The 23,244-nt window shown below is 38.7% G+C and overlaps 1 protein-coding gene across 1 annotated transcript in view; it reads left to right on the top strand.

Annotated features, from left to right (window-relative positions):
- LOC126248800 (collagen alpha-1(XI) chain-like) overlaps window positions 1–23,244 on the top strand; it is a 571,383-nt gene that overhangs the window by 510,038 nt on the left and 38,101 nt on the right. Inside the window, exons 23-26 of the mRNA XM_049950192.1 lie at window positions 2,187–2,348; window positions 3,701–3,916; window positions 13,213–13,436; window positions 14,198–14,394. Coding sequence (XP_049806149.1) covers window positions 2,187–2,348; window positions 3,701–3,916; window positions 13,213–13,436; window positions 14,198–14,394 — 799 coding nt within the window. The remainder of the gene's footprint in view (window positions 1–2,186; window positions 2,349–3,700; window positions 3,917–13,212; window positions 13,437–14,197; window positions 14,395–23,244) is intronic.

Raw genomic sequence — 23,244 nt, 5'->3', positions numbered from 1 at the left:
GACAACTTGACTAAAATAAGAGACAGGTTGATAGGACACATCCTGAAGCATCAATGAATAGTTAATTTGTTAGTGGGCATGAAGCTTGGAGGTATAAATATTTAGAGAGAGACCAAGACTTGACCAGAGTAAGTAGATTGGATGTTTTTAAATTACGTTTTGTACAAAGATTGTACTGTAATGTAGAACAAGTCAATGAATACAGTGTTAAACTGCCAAAAAGAGAAGAAAAGCAAACAATATTGGATATAACATAAATAAAATATATACAATATCTCATTCAAGGTTTCAAGAAAAGTAACAATACTGCAAACAATATACAAACAACATATACATTATTACATACATTGGAATACAAATTACATAATTTATAATATAATACACCTTTTACAAATTTTATAGCAATAAAAGTTCATTTAAAATATACACAGTATGGTTTATGAGGAATTTTTTCAGTTTCCTCTGGAATACATGAGGCTTGTCAGTGTCCTTCTTTATGTTAATTGCAAGGTTATTGTAATTTCTTATTCCATTCTGGATAACTCCTCTTTGTACTATATTGAGACTTACTAGGTCTTTGTGAAAGCTTGGCTTCTGTCTTGCATCATGATTGTGAATATCACAGTTAGTTTGCAAAAGTTTTTATTGTTGAATACAAATATCATTAATAAGTATATGTACTGACTTGTGAGTGGTAGTATCACAAGTGTCTTGAATAGGCATCTACAGGATGTCGAATTCAAAACACCACAGTTCAACCTCACAGTTCTTTTCTGTATTTCAAATTTTCTTCTAGTTTTGCAGCATTTACCCAGAACATTATACTATACAAGATCAGAGAGTGGAAATATGCAAAATATGACAACATAATTACATACCTGTCAACACAGGTTGAAATAGCTCTTAGTGCAAAGCATGTTAATCTTAGTTTCTTCAGCAGGTATTCAATATGTTCATTCCCTCTTAAATTACTATCCATTTGTATTACTAGGAATCTCTTAAGTGAAGTTTCAGGTATTTTCTGACCATTGATATCTATTTCAAGAGATTGTAGCTTGTTGTTTGCTGTCTCAAACTGCATTAAATTTGTTTTTTGAGAGGTTTAATGAGAGAATATTTGCTGTGAAGTGGAAATAGGTTGCAGAAGATAGCCTAACAAGGAAATCTCCATCAAACCAGTCTTTCTGCTAAAGACCACAACAACATTGTAAAACTAATTAAGAATTAGTTATCATCTTCCATCATATTCAAATGTCATGGAGTAAGCCCTATTCATGCTGTTTGGATTGAAAAAATTGTTTTAACCCATTGATGGTGTGTGTTCATATAATTTTGTCCAATCTCTGCTGATGTGGAGGCATATTTCTCCAATGATTGCCTCAGAACAAATTTTCAACCACTTGAAAATAGTTTATCTTTAACCTATATTTGTTGACAGTTTTATGGAACAGCAGAATGATAGATAATTGTAACAGATAAATTGCACATAACAAGAAACTGTGTAGAAGTCACAAATTTTCTAATGGAACATCAAATAACTAATGTTAATGTAGATACTTTAGTTAGCTTCCACTATCAGTTGTCAAGAAACGTGTTTTCCAAAACAAGCTTCTCAAAGAAGAAACAATATAACTGTGACTGAGACAGCGATACATAAAATCTAATTACAAGAACCATAACTGATGCATGATGTATCAAATACCAAGCAAGAATTATGGCATATTGTTAGTCAAAGATGTGTCAAGAAACAGTGACTGTGTGAAGACCAGTTTCATCAACAGAAAGAAATATAAACAATTTTTCATATGTTGTGGGAAAAATATTCGTTATATGAAAAGTTAGTACCAAGAGGAAGATAGTGGGCTTAGTAATCTCAGTAAAAATTGGAAAATAGTACTGAAAATCATAAAAAGTATTCTGTGTATGTTTGTTTATATTAATGCACATATTTTAATTTTTTTAATTTCACTAAAAAACACACATACACAATCACACACACACACACACACACACACACACACACAGACAGAGAGAGAGAGAGAGAGAGAGAGAGAGAGAGAGAGAGAGAGAGAGAGAGAGAGAGAGACTTTTTTGGGAGATTTGCCTCTTAAAATACTGTAATGAACTACGAAGACAAAAGTACTGTGAAAACACATTGAATTCCATCTGTATTGTCTTTGTTACAGGGCCCTGAAGGTCCTGCAGGTCAACAGGGGAGTACAGGAAGCCCAGGGGAGAAAGGTGACAGAGGAATTCCTGGCCCTCCTGGACTACAAGGACCTGTGGGACCTCAAGGAAACCCAGGACCTCCAGGACCCCAGGGAGTCAGAGGTTCACCAGGACCTGCTGTAAGTAAACATTTGTAAGTGAAAAGATGTTACAGACTAATGCAGTTACAAATTATGCGAAGAGACATAAATTTTGTGCTGATTTCCTCAAAATTTCTTTGTGTACAGTCATTATAGTTAGAAATATATTAGAGAAATTACAATTTAAATACTGATGCCTTTTCTTTACATCAGCACTGTCTGCAGACTTTGCTTAGTGTTTTAATGAAGAGGAGAGAGGAGTAAAAGGTAAATGTGGTAACACACAGTTAAAGAATATAAGGGAAGGAAAGAAAAAGAAGATGGAACATAACTGGGAGAAGATAGGAGCATTGGCTTTTCTGTCTGACATTGGGGAGTTGGCCACAAACATTAATTTTGGGGAAGTACTATGAGGATGACAGGACATAGTGTGTGGTGGTCCTGTAACTTGTCTGGCTGCAGCCATCTTAACTGGGGGTATGAAGTACTGATGATGTAATCATATTGATAAATGTTGCAGATATAATACACACAAGCATTAATAGTTAGTTCTAAATATATTGTGTTTTCACAACTTGGTACCATGTTCAATTCATCGCAATAGTGGAGGTTCAGTAGAATGAGTGATTGCACGAGTCGGCATTTCACATCCTGTGAAAATATGTTCTGAAACTTTTTGAGGGCATAGAGGCAAACAGCAGTCTTCCAGCATATGGCAACAGTATTCTCTGCCCAGTTTAAATGTTCATCCAGAATTACATATAAGTTCTTCACTGCTTTCTGGTATGGTATTAATTGGGGGCTGCACAGATTAGGCCATGAATATTAAATTGTGTGCTGATAGTCCTGGAGCCAAAGTTTGACCTATATCTGTTACTTTGTTGACCTTTTTTGTTGCAGTCACGTCTATAAGAGTGTGACTGTGCACTATATGGTGTGTGGGTTCTAATTGAAGAATGTTCATGTTGTTGCAGTTAAACCATCTTCTTAGATTTATTGTGGAGGGAGTATCTCTCAACAAGTCTATGTTCAAGTCTCCCATTACAACAACACATTTGTCTTGACACTGTAGTGAATGAAACTCTGACAGACAGGAGGTCATTGAGCTCATTTCTGGTGCCTTGTAGACAACATCAGTTAAGCACTTCTGTCTACACACTTATTTCAAGGAACATGAATTCAGCCTGCCATTCTTCAGTAGGGTTTGATGTGCTTAAGACTCTGGATATATCAGTTTGTACATACACCTTGACACTCCTGCCATGTTTGTTTGATCTGTCTGTCCTAAGAGATAAATGTTGCAGAGAATATGGATGGTCTCATGCATGTTTCAGACAGGAGAGTTACATGAAAGTTTTTATGCCTGTAACCAGCTTTATTTCCAATTACAGGGTGATGTAGGTCCACCTGGGAAATCTGGTGCAGACGGGCAGCCAGGAAAGGTTGGTGAACCAGGTGCCAGAGGACCTAAAGGTGAGAGAGGTCGACGTGGACCAAAAGGACATCGAGGTGATATTGGTTTGGTTGGACACAAAGGTTCACAGGGCGAAAAAGGTGAAAAAGGAGACAAGGGACCAAGAGGACCTCAGGGACCCAAAGGAAATCCTGTGAGTATTTAATAACATAATGTTGAAACATTACAATGTCAATAAATATTTCAGCAGTTCAGCTAGTGTAATTTACCAAATAATGCTGTTTCTCATGTATGGAATTTAAATTATGTTTTTATTTAAGACTGGCACATCCACTTCATTTTACTGCTCTTTACCAAACTTAAGTAACATTTGTAGCCACAAATCTACTAAAACTATTCACCACTCATTATTAGAATACAATATGCATTATTTTAACTATGGTAAACAGTAAAATTTATAGGGGAGAGTGTTGTACCTCAAGGATGGAGTGCCTAGGAACACATGACGTTTTTTGGTCAGTATTTTAGTCTAGTGTCTAATTTTAGTATCAAAAATGTTATGAAAAGGATAGGTGAGATCACACTGGCAGAGTTTATAGGCAGAGGAGTCAGAAAATTGGTAGAGACCTTCCAGCAGGTGGTCACTGCTGTTGATTATGACAGTGGTGGAATCTTCGTCTACTAATAGTGTGATTGGAAAGAAGAAAGGACACCCATATACAACCTCAAAACAGATCCTGCTTCCATTTGATGTGACACAGCTGCATTCTGCCCGAAGCAGCCAGAGAAACTGGTCATGTGTGTGTGTGAGCTGTGCTTGCACGAATTTGTGTGTGTGTGTGTGTGTGTGTGTGTGTGTGTGTGTGTGTGTGTGTGTGTGTGTGTGTGTGTGTGTGTGTGTTTTCCTAATTCAGCAGTAGGGCTTTTGGCCAAAAGCTTAAATGTAAAGCAGTCTTTTTCATTGTACCTATCTTTAGATCAGCATGTACTCTGTAGTAGCAATCTAGCCTTTTCATGATATTGTCATTATTCCGTCCTGGACTTCCTATTGTTTGGTATGTTTTAAAACTAGCTATACACTGAAGCACCACAGAAACTGGTATAGGCATGCATATCCACATACAGAGACATGTAAACAGGCAGAATATGGTGCCGCAAACGGCAATGCCTATAAAGACAACAAGTGTCTGGCACATTTGTTACTGCTGCAGCTTATCAAGATTTAAGTGAGTCTGAATGTGGTGTTATAGTCAACCAACAAGCGATGGGACACAGCATATCTGAGGTAGAGATGAAGTGGGGATTTTCCCATATGACCATTTCATGAGTGTACTGCGAATGTCAGGAATCCTGTAAAACATCAAATCTGTGACCTTGCTGTGGCTGGAAACAGATCCTGCAAGAACGGGACCAATGGCGAGTGAACAGAATCATTCAACATGACAGAAGTGCAACCCAACGGCGAGTGAACAGAATCATTCAACATGACAGAAGTGCAACCCAACGGCGAGTGAACAGAGTCATTCAACATGACAGAAGTGCAACCCTTCCACATATTGCTGCAGATTTCAATGCTGAGCCACCAACAAGTGTCAGTGTGTAAACCATTCAATGAGACATCATTGATATGGGCTTTCAGAGTCAAAGGCCCCCTTGTGTACTCTTGATGACTGTACGACACAAAGCTTTATGCCTCACCTGGGCCCCTCAACACCGCCATTGGACTGTTGATGACTGGAAATAAGTTGCCTGGTTGAACAAGGCTCATTTCTAATTGTAGTGAGTGGAGGGATGTGTACAGGTTTGGAGACAGCCTCATGAATCCATGGACCCTGCATGTCAGCAGGGGACTGTTCAGGCTAGTTGGGGCTCTGTAATGGTATGGAGGTGTGCATTTGGAGTGATATGGGACCCTTGAGACTTCTAGATATGACTCTGACAGGTGACACATATGTAAACATCCTGTCTGATCACCTGCATCCATTCATGTCCATTGTCTATTCCAATGGACTTGGGCAATTCCAGCAGGACAATGTGACACTCCACATATCTCAAACTGCTCCAGGAGCACTCTTCTGAGTTTAAACACTTCTGCTGGCCACCAAACTCCCCTGACATGAACATTATTGAACACCTCTGGGAAGAGATCTCCACCCCCTCGTACTCTTACGGATTTATGGACAGCCCTGCAGGATTCATGGTGTCAATTCCCTCCAGCACTACTTCATACATCAGTCGAGTCCATTCCATATCATGTTGTGACACTTCTGCTAGGTCAAAGGGGTCCTACATCATATTAGGCAGGTGTACCAGTTTCTTTGGCTCTTCAGTGCATAATGTGGGGAAAGTAAAGCCATACTTTGTCAGTCATGTGTCATCTTATACCTAGAAACAGAAAGTATTTTACCATGGAGCTTAGGATATTTGCCAGTTAACTGAGTTTAATTAATTTATTAACAGATTTATGTGTCTTAAAAATGGAAACTAGTGTTAATTTACAATAGCTTCAATTTTAAACTGTTTTTTGATATTACTTCTGCTTAATTTGATTTCACTTACTGATTATTGGTGTATAGTAGAGTAATAACATAACAGATAGATGACAAGATTTTCTCACTTGCAATGCTTTTACATTTCAATAGAATATTTGTTCCTAGGTAAATGACCATGTTGTGCTTTGGAGCATGTTTTTGCATTTAGAAAAACCTTAATTTTCTAGAATAATTTTTGTAAATTTAGAAAATAACTGCAGCACATAAAAAGTGAAGGTCATCATTTAAAAATGGAGTAAGAAAATATTTTATTAAACTTCTACAGGCAAAAGTCTGAAAGTGTCCCAAGGTACAACTTTTTCCCCTGTCAATATTATGAACAATTTTCAATACATTGTCTACAAATTTAATTTTTGTAATACATGTACATTTCAGAACAAGTGTCCCACCTGAAAAGCAGCTGAAAAAGTTGAAAATTAATAATTTGCCAGGTCAAGATGGAATCCCAACTTGATTTTAGAGAGAGCACTCTATGGCATTGGCCCCTTACTTAGCTTGCATTTATCGCAAATCTCTCACCCAGCACAAAGTCCCATGTGACTGGAAAAAAAGTGTATGTTGCTTCTGTACATAATAAGTGTAAAAGAAAAGACCCACAAAATTAAAGACCAATATCATTAATGATCCTACCCCCATGAACCATGGACCTTGTTGTTGGTGGGGAGGCTTGCGTGCCTCAGCGATACAGATGGCCGTACCGTAGGTGCAACCACAACGGAGGGGTATCTGTTGAGAGGCCAGACAAACGTGTGGTTCCTGAAGAGGGGCAGCAGCCTTTTCAGTAGCTGCAGGGGCAACAGTCTGGATGACTGACTGATCTGACCTTGCAACACTAACAAAAACGGCCTTGCTGTGCTGGTACTGCGAACGGCTGAAAGCAAGGGGAAACTACAGCCATAATTTTTCCCAAGGGCATGCAGCTTTACTGTATGGTTAAATGATGATGGCGTCCTCTTGGGTAAAATATTCTGGAGGTAAAATAGTCCCCCATTTGGATCTCCGGGCGGGGACTACTCAAGAGGACGTCATTATCAGGAGAAAGAAAACTGGCGTACTACAGATCAGAGCATGGAATGTCAGATCCCTTAATCGGGCAGGTAGGTTAGAAAATTTAAAATGGGAAATCGATAGGTTACAGTTAGATATAGTGGGAATTAGTGAAGTTCGGTGGCAGGAGGAACAAGACTTTTGGTCAGGTGAATACAGGGTTATAAATACAAAATCAAATAGGGGTAATGCAGGAGTAGGTTTAATAATGAATAAAAAAATAGGAGTGCAGGTAAGCTACTACCAACAGCATAGTGAATGCATTATTGTGGCCAAGGTAGACACAAAGCCCATGCCTACTACAGTAGTACAAGTTTATATGCCAACTAGCTCCGCAGATGATGAAGAAATTGATGAAATGTATGATGAGATAAAAGAAATTATTCAGGTAGTGAAGGGAGACGAAAATTTAATAGTCATGGGTGACTGGAATTCGGAAGTAGGAAAAGGGAGAGAAGGAAACATAGTAGGTGAATATGGATTGGGGGAGAGAAATGAAAGACGAAGCTGTCTGGTAGAATTTTGCACAGAGCATAATTTAATCATAGCTAACACTTGGTTCAAGAATCATAAAAGAAGGTTGTATACATGGAAGAATCCTGGAGATACTAAAAGGTATCAGATAGATTATATAATGGTAAGACAGAGATTTAGGAACCAGGTTTTAAATTGTAAGACATTTCCAGGGGCAGATGTGGACTCTGACCACAATCTATTCATTATGAACTGTAGATTAAAACTGAAGAAACTGCAAAAAGGTGGGAATTTAAGGAGATGGGACCTGGATAAACTGACTAAACCAGAGGTTGTACAGAGTTTCAGGGAGAGCATAAGGGAACAATTGATAGGAATGGGGGAAAGAAACACAGTAGAAGAAGAATGGGTAGTTCTGAGGGATGAAGTAGTGAAGGCAGCAGAGGATCAAGTAAGTAAAAAGACGAGGGCTAGTAGAAATCCTTGGGTAACAGAAGAAATATTGAATTTATTTGATGAAAGGAGAAAATATAAAAACGAAGTAAATGAAGCAGGCAAAAGGGAATACAAACATCTCAAAAATGAGATCGACAAGAAGTGCAAAATGGCTAAGCAGGGATGGCTAGAGGACAAATGTAAGGATGTAGAGGCTTATCTTACTAGGGGTAAGATAGATATTGCCTACAGGAAAATGAAAGAGACCTTTGGAGAAAAGAGAACCACTTGTATGAATATCAAGAGCTCAGATGCAAACCCAGTTCTAAGCAAAGAAGGGAAAGCAGAAAGGTGGAAGGAGGGAAGGAGTATATAGAGGGTCTATACAAGGGCGATGTACTTGAGGACAATATTATGGAAATGGAAGAGGAAGTGGATGAAGATGAAATGGGAGATACAATACTGCATGAAGAGTTTGACAGAGCAGTGAAAGACCTGAGTCGAAACAAGGCCCCCAGAGTAGACAACATTCCATTAGAACTACTGACGACCTTGGGAGAGCCAGTCATGACAAAACTCTACCATCTGGCGAGCAAGATGTATGAGACAGCCGAAATACCCACAGACTTCAAGAAGAATATAATAATTCCAATCCCAAAGAAAGCAGGTGTTGACAGATGTGAAAATTACCGAACTATCAGTTTAATAAGTCACAGCTGCAAAATGCTAACATGAATTCTTTACAGATTAATGGAAAAACTGGTAGAAGCCGACCCCGGTGAAGATCAGTTTGGATTTCTCAGAAATGTTGGAACACGTGAGGCAATACTGACCCTATGACTTACCATAGAAAATAGATTAAGGAAAGGCAAACCTACATTTCTAGCATTAGAGATAGCTTTAAGGTGGCAGGGGTAAAATACAGGGAGCAAAAGGCTATTTACAATTTGTACAGAAACCAGATGGCAGTTATAAGAGTCGATGGGCATGAAAGGGAAGCAGCGGTTGGGAAGGGAGTGAGACAGGGTTGTAGCCTGTCCCTGATGTTATTCAATCTCTATATTGAGCAAGCAGTAAAGGAAACAAAAGAAAAATTTGGAGTAGATATTAAAGTCCATGGAGAAGAAATAAAAACGTTGAGTTTCGCCGATGATGCTGTAATTCTGTCAGAGACAGCAAAGGACTTGGAAGAGCAGTTGAACGGACTGGACAGTGTCTTGAAAGGAGGATATAAGATGAACATCAACTAAATCAAAACGAGGATAATGGAATGCAGTCGAATTAAGTTGGGTGATGCTGAGGGAATTAGATTAGGAAATGAGACACTTAAAGTAGTAAATGAGTTTTGCTATTTGAGTAGCAAAATAACTGATGATGGTCGAAGTAGAGAGGATATAAAATGTAGACTGGCAATGGCAAGGAAAGCGTTTCTGAAGAAGAGAAATTTGTTGACATAGAGTATAGATTTAAGTGTCAGGAAGTCGTTTCTGAAAGTATTTGTATGGAGTGTAGCCATGTATGGAAGTGAAACATGGACGATAAATAGTTTGGACAAGAAGAGAATAGAAGCTTTCGAAATGTGGTGCTACAGAAGAATGCTGAAGATTAGATGGGTAGATCATATAACTAATGAGGAGGTATTGAATAGAATTGGGGAGAAGAGGAGTTTGTGGCACAACTTGACTAGAAGAAGGGACCAGTTGGTAGGACATGTTCTGAGGCATCAAGGGATCACAAATTTAGCATTGGAGGGCAGCGTGGAGGGTAAAAATCGTAGAGAGAGAACAAGAGATGAATACACTAAGCAGATTGAGAAGGATGTAGGTTGCAGTAAGTACTGGGAGATGAAAAAGCTTGCACAGGACAGAGTAGCATGGAGAGCTGCATCAAACCAGTCTCAGGACTGAAGACAACAACAACAACAACATCATTAATGATATTTTGCTGCAGAATTCTTAAACATATTCTCAGTTCAAAAATATAAATTTCCTTGAGATGGAAGAGCTTCTGTCTACAAATCACCATGGCTTCAGAAACCATTGCTCATGGAAAATTCAGCTTGCCTTTCTTTTCACACGATATCCAGCAAGCTATAGATGAAGGGCTATGCACAGATTCTATATTTCTATATTTCTGGAAAGCATTTGACATGGTGCACCACTACAGACTGTTAATGAAGGTATGAGCTTACAGAATACGTTCCCAGGCATGTGAGTGGCTTGAAGACACCAATGGCAAGTGTTTGAGATGAGGGTATCATCAGGAGTGCCCAAGGGAAGTGTGATAGGTCTGCTCTTATTCTCCCAGTACATAAATGATCTGACAGACAGGATGAGCAGCAATGTATGGCTCTTTGTGGATGATGCTGTGTATGTTGGAAAGTATTATCATTGAGAGACTGTAAAAGGATACAAGATGATGTGACAAAATTTTTAGTTGGTGTGATGAATGGCAGCTTTCTCTAAATGCAGATAATCGTAATTTAATCCAGATGAGTAAGAAAAACAATTCTGTAATATTGGAATACAGCATTGGTGGTGCACTGCTTGAGCAGCCACATCATTTAAATATCTAGGTGCAACAGTGTAATGCAATTTTAAATGGAGTAAGCATGTAAAGACAGTAGCAGGGTAAGTAAATGATTGATTTCAGTTTATTGGAAGACTCTGTAAAGGAGACAGTGTGTAGAACACTAGTGCAAATGCCTTCTTGAGTAATGCTTGAATGTTTAGGATCCCCACCAAGTTGGATTAATGGAAGACATCAAAGCAGTTCAGAAGTGCACTGCTGGATTTTTTACTGGTAAGTTCGATCAACACATGGAGATGCTTCATGAACTTGAGTGATAATCCTTGGAGGGAAGATGACAATCTTTTCACAGACTGCTGTTGAGAGAGTTTAGATATCTGGCATTGGAAGCTGACTGCAGAACCATTCTGCTGTCCCCAATGTACATTTTGCATAAAGACCATGATGATAAGATAAGAGAAATTAATGTGCATACAGAAGCATAGAGACAGTTGTTGTAAATGAAACAGGAAAGGAAATGAACAGTAGCTGTACAAGGTACCCCTTGCCACTCATCGTATGGTGGTTTGTAGAGTATGTATGAAATTGTAGATGTAGTTGTAGAAGATAAGTGATGCAACTGTTGAATTTTTTTAATTTATTTACTAAGCGAAAATAATGAGCAAGGTTTGGTTTTCGTCAGCCAAAAGGCTTATATGGATTCCTTGATTCATACAGCAGAAGCAAATACTGTCTCAACACCAACTGAGGCACATGTATAGGTGGAAGAATTAGTAACTCCATCTCTCCAAGGAAAAGCAGTGGGATGCTTGGTCTATATCCGGGATTCCCAACAAAATTTTCTTGAGGCCCCCCTCATCGAGCATGATTGGTACCTTGTCATATCACAGTATCAAGTACCTAAAAAAGCCTAATTAAGAGTCTTTTTATATGTTTTCTATTTATGGTACTTAGAAAAAACATTGACATATTCATTATTGAAAAATCAGCTGCAGAGAGGCAGCGTACACAGTCTAACAGCATACAGCAGAACTATTTGCCTCTATCTAATTCTAGTTTTGCGCTAGAGTGTTCTAGTGTCAGTTGGCTCTAGGAAGATGCTAGACACAGAAGTTAGTGTTCGCTAAAGCTCTGCCCATGCATGAAGCGGCCAAAACAAAAAATCTGTTATCATACGAAATATATTTTTTATTCTAATAGCATCTTGCGGACCCCTCTGGCAAAGCTCGTGGACCCCTGGGGGTCCGCGGACCACCTGTTTGGAACCACTGGTCTATATGACAGTCATGTAACACTCACACATTTGTTTTACTGTAAACTGTGTGTCACAAATTCTGGGAAACCTAGACAGTAGCCACTGGTCAGTGGTTGAGCATATTTCAGCATGTTTCAAAGGTACATTCTCACTTGAACTTAGGTATCTAGCTGCTGAACTTTCAGGTGAACTGTAGGCATTTATTGATGCAAATTGTTGCAGTGAACCAAGCACATGTCTTTGTATATGTACAGCAGTGGAGTAGTCATAAGATGACACACCTGTGTGTCATTATTTGCTAAAATTGTGTTTTTAGGTCTAAGTTAAGCTGTTAAGTAACTCTATGGCTGGCATGTTTATTCAGGATAAATGCACCACTGAAAACTGTACACATTCCTGGAGTGGATAATGCAAACTGACTGTGGTTGGGCAGGAACTGAGTTTAAGAAAATCTCAAAGTATATTGATGCATGTTTCTACATAGAATGTAAATTGCACATTGTACATACTTTTTATCAAGTGAATCTCAAATGACATACATCTTTGCAAAGCCAATAAAGTGTGTAACTTATGAATGTTTGTATTTCTTGCTTGGCATGCTGCAAATGTAAAACTTTTATGGTGTCTGTTATTCACAGTTTTAGGAGAAGAGTTAGAGTAAAATTTTTGTTGATGTTTATTAGCAGCTGATTTTTTTGTGTTAATTATGAAAAGCTCTATCCTCTCAAATGAAATAGCATGGTTATGTACTTATTAACCAATCAAAAAATGAAAAAAATCATGTAAATGGTCAGCATGTAGTCATATTTTTCACTGAGACAGATTAGCCTACTGCAGTTGGATAACTGACTCATTCTACATCACAGACAGAGCACATAATTATGATAGAAAGAAAATGAATATAACTAACTAAGGAAGTAACTAACAAGTTTATTCCTTGATCTTTGCTCTTGCACAAGCTCTGTCTATTGTTGTTGAAAGTATGTTGTATTGTGCATAAAGCAGGTCTGTATTGGTACATATTGTTTTAAATCTTTCTGTAACCTGTACTCCTTTTGATGCTAGTTGAAACATGTTAATGCTATAAAGAGCATCCAAAAAGCATAACAAATGTGTACCAGTTTAATAAGCATTTTATATGCCTGTTTTTCTTCTAGTTATTTTACATATAATACCATTTCATTATCTTTCTTTCAGGGTCCCTCAGGTCCTGCTGGTCAGAAAGGGAGTGATGGACCTCAAGGACTGCCAGGAATGGAAGGCCCTCCAGGTCCAAAAGGATCTGAAGGAGTAGCAGGAATGAAGGGAGAGCCAGGTCCGGCAGGACCCCCGGGGCCCCCAGGGCCTCCAGGGGAACTACCACTCTTACCTCCAGAGCTACTGTTCCACCGAGAAGCTGGCAGGGAAAAGAGAGCACTTAAGTATGTCATCAATATAACTTACTTGCATCAGTGTAAAGGAATTTTTTTATTAAGATCACATGCTAATTATATACATAATAATGTAACAAAATGAACATGAAGTCTTGATAAAGTGAAGTGGTTGATTAAAGCATCCAGAGCATAAGAGTCACTCCTGTTTTCACATATAAGTGCTGGTCCTCTATGTCAATTTTTGTTACACACAGATTGTTGCTATGTGAGTGATGACAACTGAAAAGAAACTGAGTGAGGTGTGACATTGGTTCAGTTTTGGGAGAAACATCTTTAAGGTGTGAGGTTCAAATCCCTATACAGAAATTCTGGTTTATGTTACCTATGGTTTCCCAGAATGGATAGAGATGAATGCTGGTATAGTTCCTTAAACAGATCACAGCTGCTAGCTTATCTCACTCTTCTCCAACAGTCAGTGACGTTGTAAACTCTTATCTTCCTTCATTCCCTCTATCCTTGTAAATACATTGACTGCATTTCATGTATTACATAGCCTGAGACACTATTTATCACTCATGCCATGATACACTACTCTTCTTAATTAAACAATAAAATGATGTCAATATTTTTCATTTGCTTCATTAATCAACAGATAATTAATAAATACATTGTGCTAGAAAAAGCATAAAATGGTACGAATTTCAACTTTTTATAACATGTTGTTACCTGATCAGTTCAATTCATGATCTCAAGATATCTTTTCATGTCAGTTCATCATTAGCTATACTGGTACTCTCAAATATTTTTAGGGATTTAGAAGACATGGTTTTGGAAGAAATGACTGCTGAGCCAAAGGAAGACCTAGGTGGGAAGTTCTTGGACATGTATAGCTCAATATATACAATGAGACAAGACCTGGATCGCATAAGAAAGCCTGTTGGTACACGTGAAAACCCAGTACGAACTTGCAAGGATCTCTTCTATGGGCATCCTCAGTTTAAGGATGGTAAGTAGTATCAATGTCATCCTCACAGTCACTTCAGATATGCTGCAAAAGTAGGATCTAGTTAACAGTTTTTGCTATGATAAACAAAATAATAAAGCAGAAGACTGTTAGAAATGGTACCCACAAATAATATTAAAGATAAATAAAAGGGCTGCATTTGGAAAAATTGTAGCTTATGTTAGTCCCAGTCCTTAGACAAAAAATATATCTTAATCAAAGCTCCAAAAAATCTAATAATATGCTCAGAGAGAAGCCAATCACCCCAGTTGTATGACTGTATGTGAAATGAGCCAAAATTTATGACTATATTGAGGACATTTTTGGCAGGGAACACACAGGAAGTTATTGTGGATGGAGAGTCATTGACATATGTAGAAGTAATTTTGGGTGTACCCCAAGGAAGTGGTTGTTTGCAAAGAATAGATGTAGGTGGAAATAGAGCTAATGGGTAGAGCAGTTAAGAAACAAAAAAGGAAATTGTGAGGAAAAGGCAACCAGTACCCCAAAAAGATGTAACACAGTCTACACTTTAATTATTTATTTGTTTCTTCATTCTCCCTTTGATTGCTGTTCAGAGCAATATTAGCTATGCCAGTGTATATTTAAAGGTCTGGGGTAAATTGAAATTTGAGTGTTTAAAATATTTTTACATTTCTACAAACATAACAGTACTGCACAGTAACTTTGCTTATATTTTACAAGTTTTTAAATAATAATATATAATAGAATTGGATGTAAAACAAACCTCAGAAATCATTTAATTTATACATATGGATGTACACTGAAGAGCCAAAGAAACTGGTACACCTGCCTAATATCGTGTAGGGCCCCCACGAGCATGCAGAAGTACCACATCATGACATGACATGGACTCAACTAATGTCTGAAGTAGTGCTGGGGGGAACAGATACCATGAATCCTGAACTGAAAGCTGTCCATAAATCTGTAAGAGTATGAGGGGGTGGAGATCTCTTATGAACATCATGTTGCAAGGCATCCCAGATATGCTCAATAATGTTCATGTGTGCTGAGTTTGGTAGCTAGCGGATGTGTTTAAACTCAGAAGAGTGTTCCTGGAACCACTCTGTTGCAATTCTGGATGTGTGGTGTGTCACATTGTCCTGCTAGAATTGCCCAAATCTGTCAGAATGCACAATAGACATGAATGGATGCAGATGGTCAGACAGGATGCTTACGTATGTGTCACCTGTCAGAGTCGTACCTAGATGTATCAGGGCTCGCATATCACTCCAACTGCACGTGCCCCACACAATTACAGAGCCTCCACCAGCTTGAGCAATCCCCTGCTGACATGCAGGGTCCATGGGTTCGTGAGGTTGTCTCCATACCTGTACACGTCCATCCACTTGATACAATTAGAAATGAGACTTGTCCAGCCAGGCAACATGTTTTCAGTCATCAACAGTCCAATGTCAGAGTTGACAGGCCCAGGCGAGGTGTAAAGCCTTTTGTCATGCTGTCATCGAGGGTACATTAGTGGGCCTTTGGCTCTGAAAGCCCATATCAATGATGTTTCATTGAACGGTTTTCACACTAACACTTGTTGATGGCCCAGCATTGAAATATGCAGCATTTTGCAGAAGGACTGCACTTCTGTCTCATTGAACAATTCTCTTCAGTGGTTGTGGGTCCCGTTCTTGCAGCATCTTTTTCCGTACACAGCAGTGTCGGAGATTTAATGTTTTACCAGATTCCTGATATTCATGGTACACTAGTCAAGTGGTCATATGGGAAAATTCCCACTTCACCACTACCTCAGACTTGCTGTGTCCCATTGCTCACGTGCTGACTGTAACATCACATTCAAACTCACTTAAATCTTGATAACCTGTCATTGCAGCAGCAGTAACTGATCTGATGGCTGCACCAGACACTTTTTGTCTTATATAGGCATTGCTGACAACATAACCATATTCTGCTTGTTTACATATCTCTCTATTTGAATATGCATACCTATATCAGTTTGTTTGGTGCTTCAGTGTACATATGATGTGCAAATAATAAACATAGAAAAACAAAACATAATATTAATGTAATTTACTAGATTAGCAACCCAATTTCAATTTAAATTCTTGGAATGCAATTAAACATGAAAAATTGAATGTGTGCATCTCACTAGCATATTTCTCAGGATACTACTTTATTACCATAGTTTCTTCCAATTTCTTTAGTACTAGCCTTAAAATATTCCTTAACTCAGTACAAACATGTTTTGAAGTACCTTCTTAGTTTTGTTTTGAGGATCAGTTGCACTTTTACATTTTTTTAAACTTCATGGTAATCTGTTGTATAATAAGCACCCAGCTTTAGCAGGATCTTTATCAGCCAGTTTTAATTGGGTATTGTTGATGTGATATACATCTTTGACTCTTGTGATGAAATTATGCAGTTCTCTATTTAGCGTAGGAACACAATTTACTTAGAGAAACATTAATTTTTCATACAAATTCATAGAGGGGACTGTTATAAATTTTATATTCTTTAATATGACTTTGCATGACTGTATTCGTGATAATCTTCCAATACATCTAACTGTCTTGTTTTCAGCTTTAGCAGTCTGTTTATATACATGTTTGCTTCTCTATTCTGTATTATTATACAGTATTTGGAAGACCAAGAGATGAATACAGTAAACAGGTTAAAAGGTTGTAGATTTCAGTAGTTATTCTGACACGAAGAAGCTTGCATGGGATAGAGTAGCATCAAGAGCTGCAGCAAACCAGTCTTTGCACTGAAGACCACGATAACAACAACAACAACATGACAGATGTGGATGAATTGCTATATAGTACATTGTTAAATAGTGTATCTACATCAACTGTGTGGGTTATTTTCCTTATTAAAAATACATTGCTGTTTATTTTTAACAGATCTTTTCAATATGATTTTCCCAAGTCATAACTCAATCTATTGTCAATCCTAGGAAATTGTTATTCTTAACCTCTATTACCTACACAACCTTAAGTTTTATATCTGGTCTCTCTTAATTTGTTGTTCTCTTTGGCAGTATTTTCATGTAGATTTTTTTTTTAAATAAGTATTTTGTATTCCTTAAATATTAATCTGCCATATCTATGTCCATGATAATTCTTATTTCTAAATCATGTATTAAATGCTAGTTACAATGGGTGTTGTATCATTTGCATACATTATTGTACAGGGCTATTACAAATGATTGAAGCGATTTCATAAATTCACTGTAGCTCCATTCATTGACATATGGTCACAACACTCTACAGATACGTAGAAAAACTCATAAAGTTTTGTTCGGCTGAAGCCGCACTTCAGGTTTCTGCCGCCAGAGCGATCGAGAGCGCAGTGAGACAAAATGGCGACAGGAGCCGAGAAAGCGTATGTCGTGCTTGAAATGCACTCACATCAGTCAGTCATAACAGTGCAACGACACTTCAGGACAAAGTTCCACAAAGATCCACCAACTGCTAACTCCATTCGGCGATGGTATGTGCACTTTAAAGCTTCTGGATGCCTCTGTAAGGGGAAATCAGTGGGTCGGCCTGCAGTGAGCGAAGAAACGGTTGAACGCGTGCGGGCAAGTTTCACGCGTAGCCCGCGGAAGTCGACGAATAAAGCAAGCAGGGAGCTAAACGTACCACAGACGACGGTTTGGAAAATCTTACGGAAAAGCCTAAAGCAGAAGCCTTACCGTTTACAATTGCTACAAGCCCTGACACCCGTTGACAAAGTCAAACGCTTTGAATTTTCGGCACGGTTGCAACAGCTCATGGAAGAGAATGCGTTCAGGGCGAAACTTGTTTTCAGTGATGAAGCACTATTTTTTCTTAATGGTGAAGTGAACAGACACAATGTGCGAATCTGGGCGGTAGAGAATCCTCACTCATTTGTGCAGCAAATTCGCAATTCACCAAAAGTTAACGTGTTTTGTGCAATCTCACGGTTTAAAGTTTACGGCCCCTTTTTCTTCTGCGAAAAAAACGTTACAGGACACGTGTATCTGGACATGATGGAAAATTGGCTCATGCCACAACTGGAGACCGACAGCGCCGACTTCATCTTTCAACAGGATGGCGCTCCACCGCACTTCCATCATAATGTTCGGCATTTCTTAAACAGGAGATTGGAAAACCGATGGATCGGTCGTGGTGGAGATCATGATCAGCAATTCATGTCATGGCCTCCACGCTCTCCCAACTTAACCCCATGCGATTTCTTTCTGTGGGGTTATGTGAAAGATTCAATGTTTAAACCTCCTCTACCAAGAAACGTGCCAGAACTGCGAACTCGCATCAACGATGCTTTCGAACTCATTGATGGGGACATGCTGCGCCGAGTGTGGGAGAAACTTGATTATCAGCTTGATGTCTGCTGAATCACTAAAGGGGCACATATCGAACATTTGTGAATGCCTAAAAAAACTTTTTGAGTTTTTGTATGTGTGTGCAAAGCATTGTGAAAATATCTCAAATAATAAAGTTATTGTAGAGCTGTGAAATCGCTTCAATCATTTGTAATAACCCTGTATTTTCTTTTACTGATGCTGACATATCATTCATATACTGTACAAACAATAGTGGACCAAGTATCGATCCTTATGCTACCACATACTTTAGCACTTCAAAATCAGAATAAAAAGTTTACCCCATATTGTTCATCCTGTATCTTAATTCTACACTTTGTTCTCTGTTTTCTACAAATTATTTTATTAGGCTGGCTGCATTCCCTCTGATAGCATATCTAAGTAATTTATCTAAGCTGGTAGTATGGCATATAGAGTCAAAGGCTCTTCAGGGGCCCAGAAATACATTACAAACTTTCTCCCATTCTTCTAATTCTTTGTTTGTGTATCACAAAGCTCACAACTAATGTTTTAGGTGGACTTCCCTTTCCTAGATCCATTCTATGATTAATTGCGATATTTTAATTTTTGAAAGTGGCAACATTGTGGGTCTCCAATTGACCAGCTGATTGAATTGTGGAATATCTAGATTTGTGGAGCATTCAGATATGACAGTGACCCAGTGTTGGACAGCATGGGAACATGAAGGCTGGTCCACACATTGTCATGTTCCAGTCAGCCACGTGTGACCACTGTATTGTGCACCAAGCACATCATAACCTCTTCACATCTGTGCCTACCATATATGAACAATTAATAGACTCCCTACAACACGCTGTGTCATCCTGTACCATTGATCAGGGATTAGCAGCAGCTGGACTAGGGAACTACCATTCCACACATAGGCTGCCATTAACACCACAATGCAAATGGCTGTGTTTGGAGTTGTGCCACAACCAGAAAGCTTAGACAGCTGAGTAATGGTGATACATTGTATTCAGCTGTCAGTCATGTGTGTGCACTACCCCAGATGAGCATTGTTGGCAAGTGTGGTGGCAATCTTGGTAGAGGTCACATTCTTCCAATATTTCGGAAAGGCCCAGCAGTATTACTTTTGGTGTCATGTTGTGCAAAGCCATCAGGTATGACTTCAGGTCATGACAGATGGTGACTAAGAGACCTCTGATGACACAGTGGTACATCAGAGACATCATAAACCTTCATGTGTTTCCTCTCATGTGATAGTATTGTGGTGTCATTTTTCAACAGGGTAATAGTCGTCCATCATTTTTCAATAAGGCAATACCCATCCACATGTGGCTCATGTCTGTGTGAACTGTCAGAACAATGTTGAGGTACTCCTGTGGCTAGCAAGAAACCCAAATCTGTTTCCGATAGAACATGTTTGAGACCAGCTTGGGCATCACCTCCATCCCATTGCAAGTATCCAGGATATCAAGAACCAGTTACATAATTTGTGGGCCAGATTCTATCAGGAAAGGAAAAAGTAGTGGCTGTGTGACACACTTCCTATTTAGGCCACAAGGAGTGCAATATCATACTAATAAGAGGGCTCATATTGTCAAGTTCTTTGTAGATTTGACTTGATTTTGTAATCAATAAAACGACACCACATACTGTCTCAACCCATGAAGTTTCTTTTCATTTCCTACTCCCTTCTTTGATTGTTTCACATTTTTTTGTCAGGCAGAGTATTTATAACACCTGAAAAACATTGTGCACAGCTGCTCTGTTTCAATGTATTTATATTTGGGTCACCAACTACTGTTAAGTACAATAATTTTTAATGACTTTGTCAAGTAGTACTTCAAGTTTTGTTAGAAAAACTTTTATCCTACAGCTTGGAGAGTGATATATCCCTAATACTAGACTTTTGCCATCCTGAAAATTTGTTTGAATTGCTACTGCTCCAGACCACACTTTTCTACTATATGCAATTAGACATTGTAAATATCCATTTATACTGCTTATATGATGGAAATGGATAAATAAAAAATCTACTCACCAAGCAGTGGCAGGGGAACACACACAAAAGGTTTAACTTTTACAAGCTTTTGGAGCCAGTGGCTTCTTCTTTTGGCAGAAGAGTTGAAGAAGAAGGAAGAGTGGTGAAGGAAAAGTACTGGAGAGGTTTAAGGAAAGGGGTGGTTGTTGTTGTTGTTGTGGTCTTCAGTCCTGAGACTGGTTTGATGCAGCTCTCCATGCTACCCTATCCTGTGCAAGCTTCTTCATCTCCCAGTACCTACTGCAGCCTACATCCTTCTGAATCTGCTTAGTGTATTCATCTCTTGGTCTCCCTCTACGATTTTTACCCTCCACGCTGCCCTCCAATACTAAATTGGTGATCCCTCGATGTCTCAGAACATGTCCTGCCAACCGATCCCTTCTTCTAGTCAAGTTGTGCCACGAGCTCCTCTTCTCCCCAATTCTATTCAATACCTCCTCATTAGTTATGTGATCTACCCATCTAATCTTCAGCATTCTTCTGTAGCACCACATTTTGAAAGCTTCTATTCCCTTCTTGTCTAAACTATTTATTGTCCACGTTTCACTTCCATGCATGGCTTCACTCCATACAAACACTTTCAGAAACGACTTCCCGACATTTCAATCTATACTCGATGTTAACAAATTTTTCTTCTTCAGAAATGCTTTCCTTGCCATTGCCAGTCTACATTTTATATCCTCTCTACTTCGACCATCATCAGTTATTTTGCTCCCCAAATAGCAAAACTCCTTTACTACTTTAAGTGTCTCATTTCCTAATATTATTCCCTCAGCATCACCCGACTTAATTCGACTGCATTCCATTATCCTCATTTTGATTTTGTTGATGTTCATCTTATACACTACTTTCAAGACACTGTCCATTCTGTTCAACTGCCCTTCCAAGTCCTTTGCTGTCTCTGACAGAATTACAATGTCATCGGTGAACCTCAACGTTTTTATTTCTTCTCCACTGATTTTAATACCTACTCCGAACTTTTCTTTTTTTTCCTTTATTGCTTGCTCAATATACAGATTGAATAACATCGAGGATAGGCTACAGCCCTGTATCACTCCCTTCCCAACCACTGCTTCCCATTCGTGCCCCTCGACTCTTATAACTGCAATCTGCTTTCTGTACAAATTGTAAATAGCCTTTCGCTCCCTGTATTTTACCCCTGCCACCTTCAGAATTTGGAAGAGAGTATTCCAATCAATATTGTCAAATGCTTTCTCTAAGTCTACAAATGCTAGAAACATAGATTTGCCTTTTCTTAATCTTTCTTCTAAGATAAGTCGTAGGGTCAGTATTGCCTCACATGTTCCAACATTTCTACGGAATCCAAACTGATCTTCCCCGAGGTCGGCTTCTATCAGTTTTTCCATTCATCTGTAAAGAATTCGCGTTAGTATTTTGCAGCTGTGACTTATTACACTGATAGTTCGGTAATTTTCATACCTGTCAACACCTGCTCTCTTTGGGATTGGAATTATTATATTCTTCTTGAAGTCTAAGGGTATTTCACCTGTCCCATACATCTTGCTCACCAGATGGTAGAGTTTTGTCAGGTCTGGCTCTCCCAAGGCTGTCAGTAGTTCTAATGGAATGTTTTCTACCCTGGGGGCCTTGTTTCGACACAGGTCTTTCAGTGCTCTGTCAAACTCTTCACGCAGTATCATATCTCCCATTTCATCTTCATCTACATCCTCTTCCATTTCCATAATATTGTCCTCAAGTACATCGCCCTTGTATAGACCATCTATATACTCCTTCCACCTTTCTGCTTTCCCTTCTTTGCTTAGAACTGGGTTTCCATCTGAGCTCTTGATGTTCATACAAGTGGTTCTCTTATCTCCAAAGGTCTCTTTAATTTTCCTGTAGGCAGTATCTATCTTACCCCTAGTAAGATAAGCCTCTACATCCTTATATTTGTCCTCTAGCCATCCCTGCTTAGCCATTTTGCACTTCCTGTCGATCTCATTTTTGAGATGTTTGTATTCCTTTTTGCCTGCTTCATTTACTGCATTTTTATATTTTCTCCTTTCATCAATTAAATTCAATATTTCTTCTGTTACCCAAGGATTTCTACTAGCCCTCGTCTTTTTACCTACTTGATCCTCTGCTGCCTTCACTACTTCAGAATTACCCATTCTTCTTCTACTGTGTTTCTTTCCCCCATTCCTGTCAATTGTTCCCTTATGCTCTCCCTGAAACTCTGTACAACCTCTGGTTTAGTCAGTTTATCCAGGTCCCATCTCCTTAAATTCCCACCTTTTTGCAGTTTCTTCAGTTTTAATCTACAGTTCATAACGAATAGATTGTGGTCAGAGTCCACATCTGCCCCTGGAAATGTATTACAATTTAAAATCTGGTTCCTAAATCTCTGTCTTACCATTATATAATCTATCTGATACCTTTTAGTATCTCCAGGGTTCTTCCATGTATACAACCTTCTTTCGTGATTCTTGAAGCAAGTGTTAGCTATGATTAAGTTTTGCTCTGTGCA

Source organism: Schistocerca nitens, chromosome 3 (assembly GCF_023898315.1).
Source record: "Schistocerca nitens isolate TAMUIC-IGC-003100 chromosome 3, iqSchNite1.1, whole genome shotgun sequence".
Lineage (NCBI taxonomy): Eukaryota > Metazoa > Arthropoda > Insecta > Orthoptera > Acrididae > Schistocerca > Schistocerca nitens.
Note: the sequence above shows the minus strand (reverse complement) of the source record. Positions and strands in the feature narration are given on the sequence as shown.